At 35.5% G+C, this 21778-nt stretch overlaps 1 protein-coding gene across 3 annotated transcripts in view; it reads right to left on the minus strand.

Moving 5' to 3' along the window:
• Positions 1-21778, minus strand: part of LOC306863272 (anion exchange protein 2-like) — a 42624-nt gene that overhangs the window by 4453 nt on the left and 16393 nt on the right. For 2 of the 3 annotated variants that reach the window (XM_079406514.1, XM_079406515.1), the window contains 16 exons: positions 15936-16101; positions 13359-13606; positions 13064-13191; positions 11021-11220; positions 7910-8046; positions 6664-6844; positions 5697-5832; positions 5280-5481; positions 4478-4583; positions 4010-4194; positions 3676-3892; positions 2963-3169; positions 1882-2030; positions 1335-1529; positions 1010-1255; positions 798-887 (listed from right to left, as the gene is read on the minus strand). In XM_079406514.1, the coding sequence (XP_079262640.1) occupies positions 798-887; positions 1010-1255; positions 1335-1529; positions 1882-2030; positions 2963-3169; positions 3676-3892; positions 4010-4194; positions 4478-4583; positions 5280-5481; positions 5697-5832; positions 6664-6844; positions 7910-8046; positions 11021-11220; positions 13064-13191; positions 13359-13606; positions 15936-16101 (2793 nt within the window). Of the gene's footprint in view, positions 1-797; positions 888-1009; positions 1256-1334; positions 1530-1881; positions 2031-2962; positions 3170-3675; positions 3893-4009; positions 4195-4477; positions 4584-5279; positions 5482-5696; positions 5833-6663; positions 6845-7909; positions 8047-11020; positions 11221-13063; positions 13192-13358; positions 13607-15935; positions 16102-19960; positions 20096-21778 lie in introns of those variants that run through there. The other variant, XM_079406516.1, reaches the window with a different exon arrangement.

Genomic DNA, 21778 nt, shown 5'->3' on the forward strand with positions numbered 1-21778 from the left:
GTGCAGACAGCCTATAAGTCGTCATATTAACGTTATGTTGTATAAATAACGAAGCGTATTCTATATGAGATAAATGATATGTTAAATCCCATTGATTATTATAAACCTGCTATCAAATGCTTCACTCTACTGGTCATCTTCAGCACGCGCGGCTCAAAACAGAAATGCAGAAGATTAATAACTACTGTCATTTGCATAGGCTAGCGTTATAATGAGAGCAGTATTGTAATAATTGTGTGAATTCTTAGGGTTTTGTTTACGTTTAATGTTAACTATCTTTTAATCAAAACATAAAACATTATCTGCGAGGCGTCCGTTACACCTTTTCCCTGTGTGTTAACGTCAGTATTTATGACTGTGGAATGTAATGTATTTTGACCCCGCCCCCAAACATATGATTTGACTATCAGTCGACTATTGGCAAGATTTGAAATTTCCGATTCGATTATGAAAATCCTTAGTCGGGGACACCCCTAAAATGGACAATAACAAAAAAATTACAATGCAAAATTAAAAAAAAAAAAATTAAGCCAATCAAAACAAGAAAATATGATGCGTTAAAAAGAATAAATAAAATAATGGCAATAACAAGAAATAAAAGAAAATAATATTAATGAATCTCTTCAACAAACTGGCCAAATTTAGATATCCATAGCACAAACAGTGCAGGTTTATGCATTAAATTTGAATATTTAGGGTACCTAATATGAAATATAAATGATAGTAATACTATCATTTGCTTTACTTGACTTTGACTTCATCAAATCATCTGCAAATTGAAAACTATCCATTCTCACCTGTGAATATGTGTCTCGAATACTGTAGTCTACCAGAACCATGAGGAGAATGGCAATGGGAACTCCGAAATCTCCAATAACTCTTCTTAGCTGTAAAAAACAAACAAACAAAAAAACAGAAGAGGACAAATTACAACTACATTTTCCTTTGTAGCCTATAGTCCTAATCACTCAACATTGGCTTGACTTGACTTGATCAGACAGCGTCTTACCCTGCCAGGGAAGAAGGCACTGTTTTTGAACTTGCGCAGGTAGAAGGCGATGAAGAAGGTCCCAGACATGAGCACAAAGGAAAGCAATGCAGTATTAGGTTCACCGACCACCTTCACCGTTTCTGGTGCACTGCTGTTTGATGCTAATGGACTTGAAGTGACATCTTCCATGCTTGAGTTGTATGTTGAGTTGTTTACATCAACAACCGTAGCAGAGCAGCGTCTCAGAGGATGTTCCTGGAATATCTGTGGGGAACATCAGCAGTCAAGAGGACTTCATGATAATATATGCCGACAAACACAATCAAAAGGTGATTCAAACTACCTTGGCCAGTTTTGAGAAGGTCTCATAGATGAAGATGAGAGAGATGAGGACGGAGAAGATTTCCTGAGTGAAACGTGAGACAAATCGGACCAGGAAGCTGCCCTCAAAGGCCACCATCACCACCACGATGATGATGAGCCAAAAACCGATCCAAACCCGACCTGTCAGGTACTCCATATTATTGCCCTTACAGAACTGGAGACGATAAGGACAGAGGAGATATATCTCCAGTTAAATCATTTTATAACATTCAACTAAGAAAAACAAATACATTCTGTATATATAAAATTCTATAAAATATTCTTTAAATGTACTTGTGATACAAAAGTTTTTCTGGGTGCATCTTACAAAACAAGTCCTTCAAAGCTTGCCCTGATAAAAAACTGTTATCTCTAGACATTTAAAATTGGGCAGCCCAAAAACATTTGCTTCATTGACAAGTTAGCGCTACAATATTGGCATTTTGGATCATTTTTGGGTGATCTTGACCTTTCACAACATATTTATGGTAGGGAATCTGGTTTAAGGAAGAGTATTGTAAACTCACAGAGAAGAAGGCTTCTTCAAACACCAGGATTGGTCCAGAGAAGCCCACCACCAGAAGTGGCTGAGCCCCGAGCAGACAGAACAATACACCCTGAATACATGTGGCCACAATCAGCTCTGACACGCCAATGAGCCCTTCAGTCTTCTCACCTGTACACACAAAACTGAATTATTGAACAGAGAGGTCGGACACATACGCTATCTGGAGTTCAAGCAAAAGTAATCTAAAATACTTCAGTATTTTCACTGATTGTGTGCATCATGATAACCTTTTGTTATATAACTGGCTGCAGCTGTTTAAAGTCATTTAAGTCAGTTCTGGAAGCAATTTACTAATTAAGTTGAGAAGATCTGAAGAGATATACACTGCCTAGCCAAAAAAAAAACAAAGAAAATAGTTTCATTAGATCATCTTTAGCTTTGGTTACTGTGTGCATTCATCGCGGCATTGTTCTGACAACTTCTGCAACATCACAACATTTATTTCCATCTAAGAGTTGAATTATTTTCTGACTGAGATCTTGTATTGAGAATGGGAGAGACTGTATAAGTTAGGGTTAAAATAAGTATTGCCAAACATATAACATGCCAGAAACATATTAATCACTGCAATAATGATCCAATCCTAGATTTTTCAGTACTTGCTTATTTAAGCAAAAAAATAAATAATAATAATTTGTGTGTCCAGGCCAGGCAGTGTATTTTATATAGGGCAATGACTGAAAAATTCAGAAGGAAATTTTACATTTAACCTCAAAAAAAAAAAAAAAAAAAAAAAAAAAAAATTGGTGAATTTCATTTTACCGCAAAATACTAAAAATATATAATATAGCAGTCTTTTTTCTAATCAGCATAAAAATACAAATAACACCATGATATACACTTATGTCTGCATACATGTACATATTGTTTTCTTTTGATGTTGGAATGCAGTTTACTAACCAAATATATTTTCCTTTACAATAATTTCAATTTAAAACACTGTAATTGATCACATGCATGTAAAATTATGATTTTACTGCATTAAAAATCTTATCAATGTTACTGTCGGTAAGAGTACAGACAAAGCTGGTGTAACTGACCTAGAAGGCCTCCGAATGTGATGGTGGGAGAAAGAGCAGCGAAATAAATAAAGATGACGGCAGCCATGCACTGGGGGTTCAGTGCATCCTTGAAGTCACTGATGTACTTTGGGTAACGTCGCTGGGCGTCACGGATGAGCCCACCAAACAGACGGCCTGTGCGTCGTAAAGGGTCATCTTCTAGTTTTAAGGGTGTGAGCAAGGCCCCTGATTTACACAGAGATAGATTATGGGATATTATTAATATAACAGGTTGCTGGGGAAATAAACATGGAAGTTGAAAATTAAAAATGCACACGCACAAAAAATTCAATAAAAAAAAAGCTAGCAAAAATTGCAAAGGAAAAGCAAAATAAAAAACACCCACACAAAACAAAATGTCTACATAAAAACTACACAAAAGCACAAAAGACAAAACAAAAGGCAAAAAATAAACACTAATAACAAAGAAAAAAAAAGAAAAGCGAAAGAAAAACAAAAGTGTTCAAAACAAAACATACATAAAATGAAAAAACAAAACAAACAGAAAACCATAAACAAAGACAAAAAAAATACAAAAACACAAAAAGAAAAAAGCGCAAAAAAGCAATAAAGAAAAAACAAAAACACCACACACAAACAAACAAACAAACAAAATAACAAAAAACAAAGCAATAAAACAAAACCAAAATAAAAGCTGAACTGGATGTAAAGCTACACAGATTAAGGCAGACCTTTCTCTTCAAGGCTCTTGGGTTCTTTGGACAATAAGGCCACCTCCTGCTCCTCTCTCTTGCGGAGCATCTCTCTTTGGAAGTGAGCAACGGACCGCAGAAGATCTTCACCGCCCAGTTCTGATGGAGGGAGGACAATACTGCAGTCCAGGAAGCCATTGATAGCATTGAGCAGGTCCTGCCGATCATCTGCCAGGTACGCAGCTTCATGAAATTGCTGGATAGATGCGCGATCGAGTTAACACTGGATATAGGCATTATTGTCTGAATTTTTGGCATGAAACAATGCCTCTTTTGAACTTGTGCAGTGGTGACCGCCAACCGTCTTTCTCACCTTGTCGGACATGAGTGTGGAAATGGAGCGTCCGATCTGGTGGTAGTCCATGCTGGTGCTGGGAGGACCAAGCAGCACAAAAAGAAACCGAGCAGGAACCGGTACCTCCAACACTGAATCCAGTTCTACAGCTTCCTGAAGTCGAACAAATGCCATGGTGGGCTGCTCCAGGAAGTGAACACTGCCTAAAAAGACAGCAACACATTCAATTTCCTGTTGTTCTGTGAAATTATTTGTTAGTCATTTTAGTTCCTGATGCATCTGGTTGATTTGGAATCAAATCAGTAGTAATATACAACCAATTCTTAACAGTTTAAAAAGGATAAACTGAAATTCTTATTTTTCCAGTTTAATTTTCCAAATTCCAGATTATTTAGGAGTCTTATTTGAGACCTTTAGGACTGGTCCAGATTGATACAAATCCAACAGGATTCCTATAGTATTCAGAATCTGACTATAATTGCTTACCAACGAGTACCACGGTGGCTTCAGCATTTTCTGGAATTTTCTCCAAAAGCTTAAGTTCATGTTTGGATTTGGATCTGTGCATTCCTAAGGGTGGAGCAGAATCTTTCTGCAAATAATGAGACATAAGAACAATCAGGAAAAAAACTGAAGATTTGAAGAGATACATTTTTTTATTTAGAGGGAAATTTCACATTTAATGTCACAAAAACACAAGTATTGTTGGTAACTTTCATAAATAAACATATTTCACTCCACAAAAAAACAAAAACAAATATTATTATTATTATTATTATTATAAAATAACACCAAATGACGTATACTTATTACTGTACGTTACACATGAAAAAAAAAAAAATAACTACTATTTTTTTTACACAAATAATAATAATAATAATAAAAATCTAATTTCAGGTGATACACTTCCAGCCACAAGTTTTAAATAATTTGGATTTTTAATGTCTCTTCTGCTCACCAAGGCTGCATTTATTTGAACAATAAAGAGTAATATTGTGAAACTTTATAACAAAACAAAATAACTTTTCTCTTTTTATAATACTAAGGTAATAATGTTTCACAATATTACTGTTTTTTTATTACAGAAATTCAGCCTTGCTGATCATAAGTGGATTTAAAAAAACATTCAAAATAATTATTCCAAATGTCTGGTAGTGAAGTGAAATACTGCCAAGTATTGTATATTATACATATTCTTGTAAAAGACAAAGTAAACAAATAAATAAATAAATATAACAAAAATATAAATAGGTTGCCAAACTCAGTACAACCACTTTCAACCAATTACCTCGTTCTTCTCTATGTCAATGTGAAGTGAGCTGTCTTGACTGTTTCTTGTGGACCCCATGAGTGGCTCTGTGACGGAGGGCTCGGGGACAGGGGACAGGTGGTTACTGCTGCTCTGGTGATGGCTGATCAGGGAGCCCAGGCTGGCCGCCGAGATGTTTCTGGGGAAGGAGGAGCTGTGCTCCTTCTCATCGCTCGGGTGACTACGAGAGGGAGAGCAAGGGAGCCAGCGGGTAAGAGACACTAGGAGAGACTGCGAAGGATCATGTGTGGATCTACATATGGACAGGTGGCGGTATGGCGAATGGTGTAGAATAAAAACCAATAGATTATATGAGAATAAACAGATGCAAACAGACCAGAATTCTCATGTGCCATTTCTAAGATATTGCTCACTGTCTAAAAATCTGAGCTCTACCTGTGCTTGAGGAGAAGAGCACGGAGCACATTGGCTCTGTCCTCAGCTTTGATCTGGTCTGAGATGATCATCTGCTCCACCACCTGATGGGCAATACCAGGAAGAGTCTTCTGGTCCAAATCCAACAGCACAGCTCCTAATGAGAGAAACCAAACATGAGGCCATTTAATCTTCATTATCATTGATGCAATCAATATAATAACATATGGGTTGTTGTAGTTAACTCTTCAAGTTAACTAAATCTAAAACAATAAAATTTCTATACTTGAAATAAGCGTAAACAAAATATCAGCCTTTTTTATTTCAGCTAGTTGTCAAAGCAACTTCTCATTTTCATTTAGTTTAACTGATGCATTAAAATAACTAACTAAAATAAAACTGAAAATGCAGAAATATTACATCAGCATACTGCATACAGTAAATGTTCATTTATAAATGTATACTTCTGTTTGCTGATAAAGTTTGCTGTTGATAAATAATATGCATGTTTTAATTTTTCAACATTAAGATTTTAGATTAAAATCACATGTATAATTAATCTATTCAGGTATATTTATATTTTAGGTTTTGTGAGTGATTACCAATTCTCTGAAGTTTTTTTATTTTTATCCATATTTTGTCCAAAGTTTTTATTTTAATAGGACATCATTTTGTATCCATAAGCCTCATTATTGCTCCCTTTTCAACTTTTCCAAAGTTTAAACAATTTTTTTTTTAAATGAAATATTGCTTGTAGTCTCAATTAATATAGATATTATATATAAAATTATATATAAATAGCAGTTTAAAACAGTTTTAGAAACATTACACATCACGTAGCATGCCACTATGGTGCTTTTGCAATTAACTTTGCAAAAATTAATCATTAATCTATCGCAATATAAAGTGTTACTGCTAAGGGCTGTAACCTGACATTTGATCTTCACTACAAAACAAGACTTTTAAGCAGGTTTCACCAGTTTCTCACCATGAGAGATGGTTTTTCTCAGCTCCAGCAGACTGCGGAATGACAGCGAGGCGACATGAGGTTTCCCCCAGCGGTCCGTCTCCTCCTCCACATCCTCTTCAAACTTGATCCAGCGAGCCGTTTCTCTCCACTGCATCTCCTGGTTTTTATCCATGATCAGCTCATTCAGCTCCACAAACACCTGGTGCCAAAGAACATGCAATAAATGAGTGAAGAAAACGCTATTACAACTCCCTAAGAGCAACAGACACCTGCTATTCACTTCAGGTAGCTTAAGTTAACATTGGTTTGATCTGTCTAAAACATAATATTACACAACAACCGATGCACCCAGCATGTGCATGTACATCAACACATCATTTCCTGACCTTCTGGTGTTGAGCAAGCCGTCTGGAAAAGTCTAAAAGGACCATGCCGTTAGAGCAGGACTGACTGATGAGATGTGAACACCCACCGGTGTTATTTAGAAGTGAAACGGCCCATAAGTACACTCGCTTACCCTAGACATAGCTGGTTTACCTGTCTAGAGGGGCGTTAATAAAACATGGCTGACTCTGAAGGCTCGCAGTGTCCAGTTACCCGAGCTGATCTTTTCTTTATTTCTAGGTGTGTGAAAGGGAAGAAGTTCATTCATTTTTAATCAGGTCCTGCCCCCTAAAATCCTCCTTTTATTTGTTTTGAAGGACAGCGGGCTTGTCTGAAATAAAGTGGGAATGCAGTGAATGAGTCTCAATCTGGGAAAAGGACTAAATGTGCTAAACTTCGTAGAGCCCTGAAACCTAGAAACCTAGCTAGTGTTGTCTACGAAGACAAATTCATCCTAAAATTCCAGCTAGAGGGAATGGCGCTAAAACATTCCCACAGGACATTCGGTTACACCTTAAACAGGCATTTATGTCCACTAATTAGTGGCCAAATTACACGAGGATTCCTGCAGTTTTTGATAAATTAATATCCATGACTTTTCAGTGATCCAGTTGTTTATGATTACTGGATAAGGATTTAATTTTTAAAGAGCTTTTTTTTTTTTTTTTAAATAAGTAAATAAAAAAATATATTTATTTTACTTTATATATTACATATCTAATTTTATTAACAGGCTTTATTTACATATATTTTTCAGATTTTTCATGAACCTTGGGTGTTCAGACAGCGTTAATAGACTAGTTTCCACCAAACTACAGACATCAACTAGCAACCAAGCTAGAAAAACCAAGAAACTAGCATCTGTGAACAGGTTTCTGACCTCATGTGGCGTCCGGTCCAGTTTGCGACTGCGTGTGCTGGGCTCTTTGTGATCTTTGCTGATGTGCACCACTTGTCCTTTTGTGCTTTTCCTGACCAGGTGTCGACGTACTCCAGGAACATCTTCAAAACGATGACCTGAAAGAATAAAACAATAAAAACATGCATATTATATAAAGAACAGGCTGCAGGAGATTGTTGTGTACGATTTTGGTGTTTTTAAAAAAGACGTTCAAGGCAAAGAACAGCATTTATTTAAAATAGAAATCTTTTGTAATATTATAAATATCTTTACTCTCATTTTTGAACAATTTAATGCATCCTTGCTGAATAAAAGCATTACTTTCATTCAAATGTGTTAATTATGTCATATGCATTTTTATAAATAAACATATTTATTTATATTACCCCTAACTTTTGATATAATATAACCTTTAATTATGTACCACATTCAAAATTGCAAAATATTGCGCTGGACATACTATAAAATATGTCAGATTTTCATTCTAGATGGATTTCTCCCAGGATGCATTTACTTGAAGTATTCAAATCAGTCAAATGAACACATTCACTAGTTAAAATCTCATTGGCAGGGTTGAGAGGCAGGTCATCGGCTTTGTTCATAACACAACGCTCAGAGTGAAATTACAGGATGGGCAAGTTGCCAAAGACATTCAGGGTAAAAAGGTCAAGGAGGGAATTTAGGGGGATTTTGACTAACTAGGCTGAGCGTAGGAACAAACTCTATTTTCTCACACTGCTAGACGGAGCGAGTTGAAATTCACTTTTACATTCTTATATAAACTAAAAAAAAGGGATTCACACCCTGACAGTGATTTGCAATGACAGATGAGAGCTCTGAAACATGCAGGTCGAGCAGAGTTGAACTTTTGTCTATGAATGAACTGATGTTCTAACATCCACAGGTCAAAGTAAACTGCAGACAGAAACTGTGTAAGTCCTGTCGCCGAGCATATAGCAGCAGATGGGCCTTTTCCCTGACTAATTAGTGGCCTGTATAGCAAGACGGAGAAAGCTGATGGGGTAGTTTACAGGAACCGCTGATTTACAGCTGAAGTCTGATAAAGTTTGTCCCGCTGGGCCACAAAAGATTCTTGCTGTGAAGTGTAGCAGGATGCTTGGTACAAATCACCTGACTATGAAAATAGTGGAAATTCTGACTTCTAGATTGCAATCCCAGAAGACCAGGTCATGGATTTGTACTTTACTTGCTAATATAATAATTAGAAACACGTCAAATAGTGATGCACGGGTGCAGCGGATAATCCGCGGGTCGGGTAATCAAAAAAGCATTCTGATTATTTGCGGGTGGGTCACGGGTGGATAAGATAAATCATTAATGATGTAAATATTAACTACATTTTCTAAATAGGCAACAGAAATGGAATAAACTGTAAATTAACATATTAAAGTTATTCAACAAAACATCAAGAGCAGTGAGTGATATCCTCTGTCTTTTGTTGTTTGATTAACATTAATGACAGCCGGCACAGCTTTATTAGGATGCTGTCACATTTCACTGATCCAATACTTATACACATGCGTTTACATTCACTTGAGACAAAACTGACAGTGCTTATGAGGATACTTGCCAGGATGACCATTTTGACGTCATTTTGTGTGTATTTGGTCACTTAAGCGCAACAAGATTTGCTTGCAAACTCAATTTGGTACTCGCAGAGCACAATGGCCGAATGGCTTAAAAAGACATGAAAATAATACATTTGGCAATACATTTGACCGATTAGGCAATTGACAATTCTGTCAACTGTCCCGAAACCGATGTGAAGAGAAGGTCAAAGAGAGAAGACGCGGTACAGCTGAATCACTCACGCTGTTTTCAAATGACTGATTTGATCTGATGGTTTGTGTGGATTTATTTACTCATCTAACCTATACGCTATATTGAATAAATGTTTTGCAGTAATTTCCCTCATTTTAAAAAGTTGAAAGCTGCGGAAATGTTATATATGCGCAATCCCGCACCGAAATTCAGGACCTAATTAAACAATTCTATTATACAGAGAATTGTGAAATAGATTTCCATGACTTTTCAAAAACTTTCTGGGTTTATTTATTTTTCCAAAACTTTCCATGCCTGGAAATTGCCGTTTTAAAATTCCATGACTTTTCCGGATTTTTCATGATCATACGAACCCTGAATGTGACGATCGGGGTGCGGGCGGTTGGCGGGTGGATAATTTATTTGAAGATGCAGATTCGGGTGACGTTTTAGCTCTTCTGCACATCACTAACGTCAAAACAAGAACTACCCAAATAAATCCCTGTTTACAAAAAATATTTTTTTTTATTAAATTAGTTCCCTATGCTTACTGAGGCTGCATTTATTTGATATAAAAAGTAAAAAAAAACACAGTAAAATTGTGAAATATTATAACAATTTAAAATAACCATTTTCTATTGTAATATATTTTAAAATGTCATTTATTCCTGTGATGCAACGCTGAATTTTCAGCATCATTACTCCAGTCTTCAGTGTCACATGATCCTTCAGAAATCATTCTAATATACTGATTTTCTGCTCAAGAGACATTTTTTATTCACTGTTGTTCACTGCTTCATATTGATATTTTGAATAGAATAGAAAGTTCAAAAGAACAGCACTGATTTAAAATATAACTATTTCATAACAATCGTCTATCACTTTTAAATCATTCAATGATCCTTGTTAAATAAAAGTATTAATAAACAAAAAATCCTGCTGATGCATAGGAATGTCAAAAAGATGCACAAGAACTGATAAAATGATGCCTTGTAAGTCACTCTAGATAAAAGCAACTACAACATGCATTAATGCAAACGTAAAATCACTTTGTTAACCATAGAACTAAAGATGGCAGCTTCATTTTAAAATGCATTGAATTATTGAGATTTCAGATCCAGAAGCTTCCAAGAAAATACAATTAGTACAATTATGGAAAGTTTGAGCAGGACAAAGAAACAGCCTAAGGAATAACAACACGCAAGTTTCATGAATAAATGAATGAAAGTAGTCTGTACCTAAAGATTTCCTATCAAACCCAAGAAAAACAGAGATGGATCCTACTGGATATTTGCATTAAAAACTCACTTTTAATGCCGTCGAGATCGGCCGAGGCCAGGGTCTGTGCCTCAAACTCATCGGTGGGGATCCGCTGGTATTTGGCCTGCTCGGTCCCCGTCATGTTGCCCGTGCGACGTCTTTCCTGAAGGTCGTAGCTGCGACTCGACACACGGGGCAGAGAGCTGGGTTCAGAGGCGCTAGGGGTCGGAGAAGCAGGTTCAGATGGCCTACAACAGACAAAACGACACCTTGTCAAGTAGTTTTCATGAAACCACAAAAAAAAACAAGCAAAACTTGACAGAAAGTTAACACGGAAAGTAGTGTTTGCTATTATAAAAAGCTAACAAAGACATTAGTTAAGATAAATAGCCTAAAGAGAAAAAAATATTTTGCCTGTCTACAACTAAATATGATATGCATGTCACTAAAATGACGCTCATTTTCTTTAAAATTATGACATAAAAAGTTTACATCACAGATCTTCAACAGTAAGTAACTAAATCACCATCTTCATGAGCACTTACCTTTAGTTTAAACAGAGTTATGTTTCTGAAAGCTTCTTAGACCAAAGACATTGTTAATGTAGGGACAAAAGCCCTTTACTTTACTAAAGAACAGAAGAAAACAACCAGCTGAAATGATCTGGCAATGAATCCTAACGCTTGTATAGACTCCCCTGCATTTAAAAAGATGAGAAAGCAGAATGGAAAGGTGGAGACTGCTTTATAAAAGCAAAGTGCGGTTGCTAGTAGTAACGGGTGAGTGATGTAGACAGTGGTGATGAAGGTCTGGAGAGAGGCTGATACCCTGCTGCTCTCTGAAATAACTGGCACTAGGTAACGAACAGGGTGTGCTGAGCACATCTAACGATACAATTTACAGTAAACCAAGAACAGAGAGCTGAAGGTGGATGCTTTACGGGTCGAGCTACGAAACCTGCAATGTCTACCACTTCAAATGAGTAAATACTGCAACAAAACTTCAAAATGAAGATTAAGAAACTATGCAATACTGAGAACTTCCCTTAAATTTTTTTTTACCATGGTGACACCAAAATACCAAAACGTCATGTCCAGGTCACATTTCACAACCAAATTAATGAAACAAAAGCTGGATGAAGGAAATGAAGCCTGTTTAATGGCCATTAGTATTTTTTATTGCAGTATTATACATTTTTCATGACAATTGAGAACGTTACAGCCATATTATCGTGCATGGCGTGATTTACCTTATATTTGGTTGTTTTGTTTTTTTAAATCTGCATAAATTAAATGCAGCACAACAAACACTAGCAGAAGGCATAAATACCATTTTACAGATATTGCATGCTTTAGGAGCAATTTCTAGCCAATTAATAATTTTATGCCCATGAGAACCCTGAAGATTTTTTTCTTGATGGTCCTAAATATTTAACAAAAATATTTAACTTACTAGTCCTAAAGCACAAAATATATTATAGGGTTATTATAGTTAACTTAAACTATAATAATAATTAAAATAAGACATAATAATAAAGAACTTAAACTTGTTTTATAAAATTTCTGCTTTATTTCATTAAGTCTAACCTAATACACTAAAATACATAAAACTGAAATAAATATTATACAGACAGATTTTTTAAAAACTAAAATTTTTTTTTTTAAAGTTAAAAACACAAAATTACTAAAATGTTAACACTAAATTTAAAACAGATTTTTTTTAACTAAATTAAAAATATTTTAAAAACCTATAATAGTATCTCAATTATACTAAAATAGCACTGAGTGACAGGAAGCAAAATTATAATTTCTCCTTTATTCTATTTGAATTACATAATTACATACATAATGAAAATGTTAATATGGGATTCCCATTAATATTAACTAATATTAGTCTTTTTTCTTATGAGTTACTTATGTCTCTTATTCTAGTATCAATAACTATAGTAAATATGAACTGTATGTAAGTGAATGGAGTGCAGCGTTTAGTTCATTGTGTCAAAGCTTTGCCTCCAAGTAATTATGCAAATGACAATCCATCAGGATATTTTTGCATATGCAAAAGCTAAAGCAGCACAGCAGATGGACTCACTCAGTGCATGTGCTGTCCTGAGGCTCTGAACACACAGCAGATGACGGGACGATCAAGATCTCTCTTGCAGGAAGAGGTTCTGAAGTCTCAGGTGTGGATACATGAGGCTCGTCATCTGACACGAAGAACTGGACAAGAGAAAAAATAAAAAATCTATCATAGGTAATAATTCAATAACAGTAAACAAGCACTTAGAACTTGAGTTCGCACTATTAAAAAAGGGTTGTTGTATTTATTTGGAGATTTAAATAAATTAAAACATTGAATGTTGAAATTTGAACGTAAATGAGGTTACCTGAACACTGTCTTTTCTCTCTGTTGTGGGCGCTGGGGTGGCGCTCTGGTTCTCTGTAGCTTCTTCATCTTCCTCCTCCTCCTCCTCATCTTCACCCTCCTCAATGGCCAAAGCACCGCTGGGGCTGGAACAGACTCTGTGGTCCTTACTGCTGCGCCGCTTCCTCTTCCTGTCACTCTTCTTCCTCCTGCCGTCTCCCGGGAGTTTGGACAGAGGGTGGTGGATATGATGGGACGAGTGACGATGATCTGGAGAAGATTACAGATGAGTTTCAGTTCTGCATTTTCACATTTATGGCTACCAAACTTTATCAGGGATCTAGAGTTGTAAAATTGGAAAATTATATTTTTAAATTGAGTAATGAAGGTATAAAATTAAAAACTGACATCTTATGAAATGTGCTCCTATAAGATGATGTTTTTATTTGCCCAATTGCTTATACTACTGCATATAACTTTTGTACTATTGCTGACTCCACACCCAGGGTTATTATTTTAAAATTAAACTAAAACCATAATGCGTTCTTGTCTTAGGACAAGTTTGATGAACTTTATTGATCCACTTCAAATGTTGTCTACTGTTACTAAAAAACAAAAAAAAACAAAAAAAAAAAAACTTACTTCAGCTAGCTGCCAAAGGCAAAATTTCTCATTTCCATTTAGTTTAACTTGTAGTACTATAATAACTAAACATCTAATTTCTTTAAAAAAAAAAACTAAAATTAAAGTGAAGACATAAAACAAACAAAATCTATTTTAAAATATTAACAAAAGCTATAAAGTGCATTAATGATACTGCAATAACACTGGCTCTACTTCTAATCTATGTATATCTAAAGCAAAATCTATACGTATATAAAAATTATAAGTGTATGTATATGTGTGTGTGTGTATATATATGCATTTGCAAATGTCTTGACTCCACAGCCAACTGTTTTTTATATATATATATATATAAAAAACAGTTGGCTGTGGAGTCAAGACATTTGCAAATATGATTAAAAGATGAATATGAGACAAAACTACAGAATGTTAAAAAGAACAGCACTTTTAGAGTTCATACTCGATGTGAGCATAAGTATTGGGACGGTTGAACATAAGGCAAATATAAAAGATTAAAAGCTAATATTTAGTTGCAGATCCCTTGCGCACAATCACAGCAGTGAGTCTGTGACCCATAGACATCACCAGACTCTTGGTCTCATCCTTTGAAATACTTTTCCCAGCCTTTAATGAAGCCAATTCCAATTGTTGCTTGTTTTGGGGAGTTTCTGCCTTTACTCTCCTCTTCAGCTGGTGAAATTCATGTTCAATCAGATTTAAATCTGGAGATTGACTTGGGCAATCTAAGACTTTCCATTTCTTTGCCCTTATAAATTCCTTGACTGAACTGGCAGGGTGTTTTGGGTCATTGTCCTGATGCAATATGAAGCACTTCCCAATGAATCTGGTGGCATTTTCTTGAATACTGGTAGGCAAGATGGTTTTGTACCCTTCCAAATTCATTCTGCTACTGTCATCATATATTAAGTCATCAGTAAAGTAGAGAGGGTCTGTTCCAGAGGCAGCCATGCATGCCCATGCCATGACACCACCTCCACCATGCTTTACAGATGAGGCTGTATGCTTGGGATCATTTGCAGTTCCCTTTTTTTATCCACATTTTTGCTTTCCCATCACTTATAGATAAAGGTTCATCTTTGTCTCATCGGTCCATAAACACAGTTCCAAAACTCTTCTGGCTCACCTTTGTGCTTTTTTGCAAACTCTAATCTTACCTTTCTATTTTTGGTGCTGGTCAGAGGTTTGCATCTTGCTGTGTAGCATCTGTAATTCTGTGTCAAAGTCTCCTGAGGACAGTAGATTATCAGAGCATCGCTCCAGCTTTCTGGAGGTTGTTGCTGATTTTACAGACATGTCTTTTAGGATTAATTTTCACAGATTTTATGATTTGTCTGTCATCAACTACTGTTGTTTTCTCAGCCGATCAGGTCGTTGTTGGTTGCTGGTGTCACTGGTGGTTTCCAAACTCTTGATTTCTCCATGCCCTTTGTTTTTGCTATAGCTCTAACTGACTTCCTCTTTTCTTTTAACATCCAAATTGCTTGCTTTTCTCTCAAAGTCAGCTCCCTCATCTTCATCCTGGGTTGTGTGTGTCATCATCGAATGCAAGATTCAGAATACAGAAGTAATGGGTATAACTGATACGACACATTCCCTGCTTTTAATATCTGAAGAATGAATGCAACAGGACACAGCTGATCACTTAGAAAGACCTGTGAGGCAACTGCTCCAATACTTGTGCTCACATCAGATAGAGGGATGAAACTCTAAAAGTGCTGAACTTCTTAGCACTTAAAACATCTATGTGTTGAATCACCCAATAATAAAATGTGATATTCTGTAGTTTTGTCTCATATTCATCTTTTAATCATATTTGTAAATGTCCCGACTCCACAGCCAACAGAGCAATTTTGTCTTTACTGTTCCAATACTTTTGGAGGGCACTGTATGTATGTATGCATGTATGTATGTATGTATATATAGAAAAAAATAAATGAAATGGATGCAAACTTACATTCAAAATCTTCCTCATTGTAGGTGCGGTGCTGCTCTCTGGGAGCTCTGGAAGTGGGGCTCAGGATCTGCTGGAAGCGCTGAACACCTAACGCTTTATTCAGGTCACCTTCCTCCTCTTCCTCCCTCTGTGGCACTCGGACAGGTGTGGATGATGACGACTCGGGCTGGAGGGGGAACACGCTAGTTTAGGACATTGAGTTCATAACATCCAAACCAAAAAATAAAAAATAAAATAAATAAATAAAATGAAATATTTATTTTTATAAAATAAATTAAAATCAAATCAAATCTAAAATACATTTCTGGTAACCAACTGTTACTGTACGCGTCACCTGCTATTATGAAGTGTCAAATCTGTCCATTGCTAACAGCGTCCTTACACGATCACTAGAGGGAGTCATGGTCAAAAGAATTTGTTACAGTCACAGAACAGGACACTTGCTGCGTCTCATTTTGAAGGCTGCACCCTTGGAAGGTCGCATTTGTTAGCCGCACGTCACTGAGGTCGTCTCATTTCAGATTAGTAACTATTATATTCTAAAATAAGAAAGAAATGACTATTTACATCTCATAAAAAATGACAGTCCATTTTATAATGGCTACTTTTTCTGAAATAAGACATCCTTGATGACGACAATTGTGACTTTCGGAGGGCGCAGCCTTCAAAACGAGACAGTGACTGATTTTAATGATCCCTGTCAGAGTTCCCAGTGTTCCCGACATAGCTTTTACAGTAGTTAACCTCTTTCTAAATGAAATGGAAATCATGATATAATGTCAAACAAATGCAAACACTGGAGGCTTTACAGCTCATTGCTGCTCTTATTGCAATGACACGAGCAAATAATCTCAAGTCAAAAACAAATCTCATTAGCTACACCTCAATGGAGCGCTCACATTTGCTCAATAAATGCACAAACAAACAACCCAGCATGAAACATTTCATGCATTTCATTCCATGCAACTAAATTAAACTTTTTTGCTAATTCACTAAATCCATTTGTTTTTCCACAAGCAATATAGCCATAATACAAAAAGAAATGAATGAATGAATGAATGAATGATGCATTTATATAGCGCTTTATTGTGTATTGCTGTACACCCAAAGCGCTTTACAATCATGTGGGGGGGGGTCTCTCCTCAACCACCACCAGTGTGCAGCATCCACTTGGATGATGCGACGGCAGCCACAGGACAACGGCGCCAGTGCGCTCACCACACACCAGCTACAGGTGGAGAGGAGAGAGAGTCATTGAGCCAATCAAGTGTATAGGGATTATTAGGAGGCCATGATAGACAAGGGCCAGTGGAGGGAATTTGGCCAGGACACCGGGGTTACACCCCTACTCTTTACGAGAAGTGCCATGGGATTTTTAATGACCACAGAGAGTCAGGACCTCGGTTTAACGTCTCATCCGAAAGACGAAATGACCAAACTATCAGACACAACAAACCTTTTCCATTTATTCCTTCATCTAAACCTGTTCTGGCAAGTCTACCACAGGACATCTTTCCTGCTGTCAGACAGTACCACACCACCTCACATGCTACATTACACAAGCAGAATTTCTGCCATTCAGATAATGCATTCATATGGTGTATACCTGGTGGACATTAAGCACCATAATCGTATTTTTTTTTTTTGTATGACATTCATGCTTTAGTGACTAGAGACAGTTACACTGGACTAAATTATTTTGCCACTGTCAATTTAGTGTAGGATTTAATCTGAGTCTGATATAGAGCTGAGAGTTACACTGAAATTTGTCTTACAGCTTAAAAGCAGTAGGCAAATCTAAAAGGCTGCAAGTTAATTAAGCAGTTTATTAAGCTTATGATTCAGTGTTTGAGCAAGACGCTAGATTTTTGACTGTGTAGATGCTGAAGCATAGTATCGAGAGCTGCTCTTGGCCTATAGAAAGTCAAGGGATTTAAAAAAAATATATATATATATTTTCCAAAATAATTTGTATTATCTGTGCAACAAATTACAAGTTATTTATATTTTCTATGCATTGTCCTATAAAATCACCCCAAATCATTCTAGAATCCATTTATTCCAAATATAGCTAATCAAGTCATCTTGAGAAAATTCCTTTTTTTTTCTCCACACTGCAGAAAAAGAAAATATCACAATGTCAGGGCTGCACAATTCTAGAGGAAAAAAAATAAAGAAAATCAAGTTGCAATTTTTCTGATAGAAATTACACCTTAAAATGTGATGAAAAAAAATCTTTGTTTGCTTTGCTTGTAGTGCAGTACATTCATATATATTTATACATATATACACATATACATATATATATATATATACATATATATATATATATATACATATATACATATATATATATACATATATATATATATATATATATATATATATATACACACACACATATATATATATATATATATACACATACATATATATATATATATATATATATATAATGAAAATAACGACTTTCTTCAACAATTTCTTCTCTTCCGCTCAGTCTCTGCTGCCATTCACCACGACAGAAAAAAGAAAGCTCTTGTATTTCATCAAAAATATCTTCATTTGTGTTCAGAAAATGAATGAAGGTCTTACAGGTTTGGAACGTCATGAGGGTGAGTAATTAATAACAGAATTTAGATTTTTGGACAAACCATCCCTTTAAGCCCATAATCGCACTACAATATTGTACTTTCGGTTTTGTTTCGATTAATAGTGTAGCCCTAGTCTGACAAGTGGCTGATGACTGGAGTTCAAATGGTACTGGATAACAGCAATGACCCAAAAGTTTCCTAAATTACTGATACTTTTGTCCATCTTAGATCTGTTCCAACCAACTAACAAGAATATAAGAGTCAGCACATGCTAATTAAGGTCTAAACCAAAGCTTACGATGCTTGCTTAGATGATGCTAGAGCTGGCGACAATCAGTTAGTGCTCACAAAGCTGTGCAGAAGAACTCATGAGCATCGCAGGGCTGCTAGTCTTTCTCCACAGAGTGATTAAAAACAAACACGATTTGGAAGAAAGTGCATGGTTTCGATTGTTCACAACAATATACTGTAATCTTCTCAGCCACACTTCAACATTTTCCACAGGCAAATATTGACACTCTCCAGAAAACATCCGTCATGTTACGTTACCTTGCGCCGCTGAGACTTCAAATCTGCTTTAATTTGTTCTGAGACTTTACGTAGGCACCTTTAATACTTTTACTGGCGTGTGGGAACAACAGATTTACCAGTCTCAACCAAGGATTCTAAGGAAAACCAGTTAAATTTGGTTTTAAACGGTTATACCAACTTTTTCCAAATGCACAAAGGCGATTTCCTCTCCGAAGCATCACAGGACAAAGATTAAAGCTTGAAAGTCCCATAAATAGTCTTTGGCTCAACTTATGAAACAGGGTTATTATAGTTAACTACAACAGTATCACACATATAATATTATATACATATACATCTTACATGATATTATTAAAATATAAATAATCAAATTTTTTATATGTTATAATATATTAATAATATATTATAATAATAATTTAAAAACAACATGATTAAAAACTTTATTTTCATTTTTAAACAAAATTATTTAAAGTATTAAAAAAGTATGAGGAGTTTTACAAATACCTCAGATATGTTCTTTATTAATTTAAACAGTTGTGACATTGACTTCTAACAAAACAATGCAATACTGTTGAACATAAACTAAAGATAGCAATATTACCCTGGCATGATATTAATCATATTTGTGAGCCTAGATAACATGTAGAAACACCCCTTTTCAATATTTACTCAGACCGATGAGGCAAGATCCACCAGTCCTCAGCCTAACCCTCTTTTAACCGTTTTGCCAAGAATTGATTTACAAGATTTGATCACAAAATATTGCAAAAATACATCAACAATGGCTTATATCAAGAGTGCCAGAGACTATTATGGTTCACAATGAGGTGTTGCATTAAGATGGTCAAGGTTTAATACTACATCTAATTTAAACCTATGCAAACAGCACAAATGACTGACCTTTAACTTGTACAGGAACTCCATTGGTCATCTATCACGTCTAAACACGAGAAAAAGAATCAAGTTTTCCAAGCAATTCTAAAAGATGAGCAAATAACCCGTAGGCTCCTCCGCAACCTGTCATCACATGACCGCAGCAGGAAGAGGATATGGAATGGCACAATTTCACCACGCCAGGGCTCGTTCAAACTCCAATCGCTGATTGTCAAGTCTTCCCCCAAACACACCCCACGTCCACACACCCAAAACCAGCAGTCGTGTCGTCGGGTTGATCATTAACCTACGGATCAACAGTTGCCTGCCATTAAGAGGCCAGCCAATGTCAGTTAACCAGTTAAGCTCTGAATTAGACGAACTAGCAATGAGAAATTCATACCCATTAGGCCATGAACAAAATGACTATATGACTCAGGATGATGCTGCCTTTACATTTCTAGACTAAAACTTACCTTTAGTTTAAAATAATCTGTAGTTTATCAATATATGTTTGCAACCAGCACAATATGGGTATAAAAGATGCTAATAAAATGTTATTTGTCAATAAAAATGGTTATGTAAAAATCAAAAGACACATTGACAACTATTTGAACTGCAGGCCCAAAATAGTGAAGAAAACTAGACTGAAGAGACTACATTTATGTCAAAAAAAGCTGGCTCTTTAAAGGCATAACCCTGGGAATGCTGACTCAGCGGAGTGTGGGTTTGGAGAGGATGCAATTCAAGTCACAGAAAGCTGCCGCATATCACTGCAAACAGCTGCAGGAGAAACAAAACATGTCAATTTTGTGGGTGAGAAGGTCTTTGAGTTTCCCTCGAGTTGCCCGAGTGAGTTTTATAATATCTGTCAGTGATACTGGACCATTAGAGACCGCATGGATAATTACAATGCAGAGGTTTGCTTGGGAAGTCTTCCTGGATCTTAAATGCTATTTCCTTTCAAAGTATAAAATACATACTTGTACATGTAAAAGACGAGCACAAAAGTAATGAATGAGGCCGCTCCTGATGGAAAACCAGGAAAAATGGTTTATAAAAAAATGACAGTGACTTACATACAGTAAGAATACTATGGTTTAATCAAGGTTTTCAGGTCGTGGTACTATGGTAATATTATTAAAATATCCAATAATTTTTGTCATCTGCTTAAAGTGTGAATTATTGTGCAAATAAATTAATTTACTGTTTAATGTGTTACATTTTGGTGTATATGCATGCATATCAGTTGTAAATAATTAACTATATTAGCCCATATTTTATATACCTCTAAATCTGCTATTATTAAAAATTCTTAGTCATTTCCTACTGGAGAATCATGTAAATCCCACAGGAATCATTCAATACGTTGCAAGGAAAATATATTCACAAATTATTGATATATTGCATTATACACACTAAAACCAAATTTTTGGAATAAATATTTTTTTTTTAAGTTGCTCACCAAGACTGCATTGTATTTATTGTATTTGTTGACAAAAAATTTTGAAATATTGTTACAATTTAAAATAACTTATCTATTTTAATATTAATATACATTGTAAAATGTAGTATAATAAATAGTCACTGTTTACACAAAAATATTAGGCAGCAACAACTGTTTTTTATTGTTTCTTAAACAGTAAATCAGCATATCTGAATGATTTCTGGAAGGATCATGTGACACTGAAGATTGGAGTAATGATGCTGAAAATTCAGCTTCGCATCACAGGAATAAATTACATTTTAAAATATTATATATATATATATATATATATATATATATATATATATATATATATATATATATATATATATATATATATATATATATATATATATATA

Source organism: Barbus barbus (assembly GCF_936440315.1).
Source record: "Barbus barbus genome assembly, chromosome: 44".
In the NCBI taxonomy this organism is placed as follows: Eukaryota; Metazoa; Chordata; class Actinopteri; order Cypriniformes; family Cyprinidae; genus Barbus; species Barbus barbus.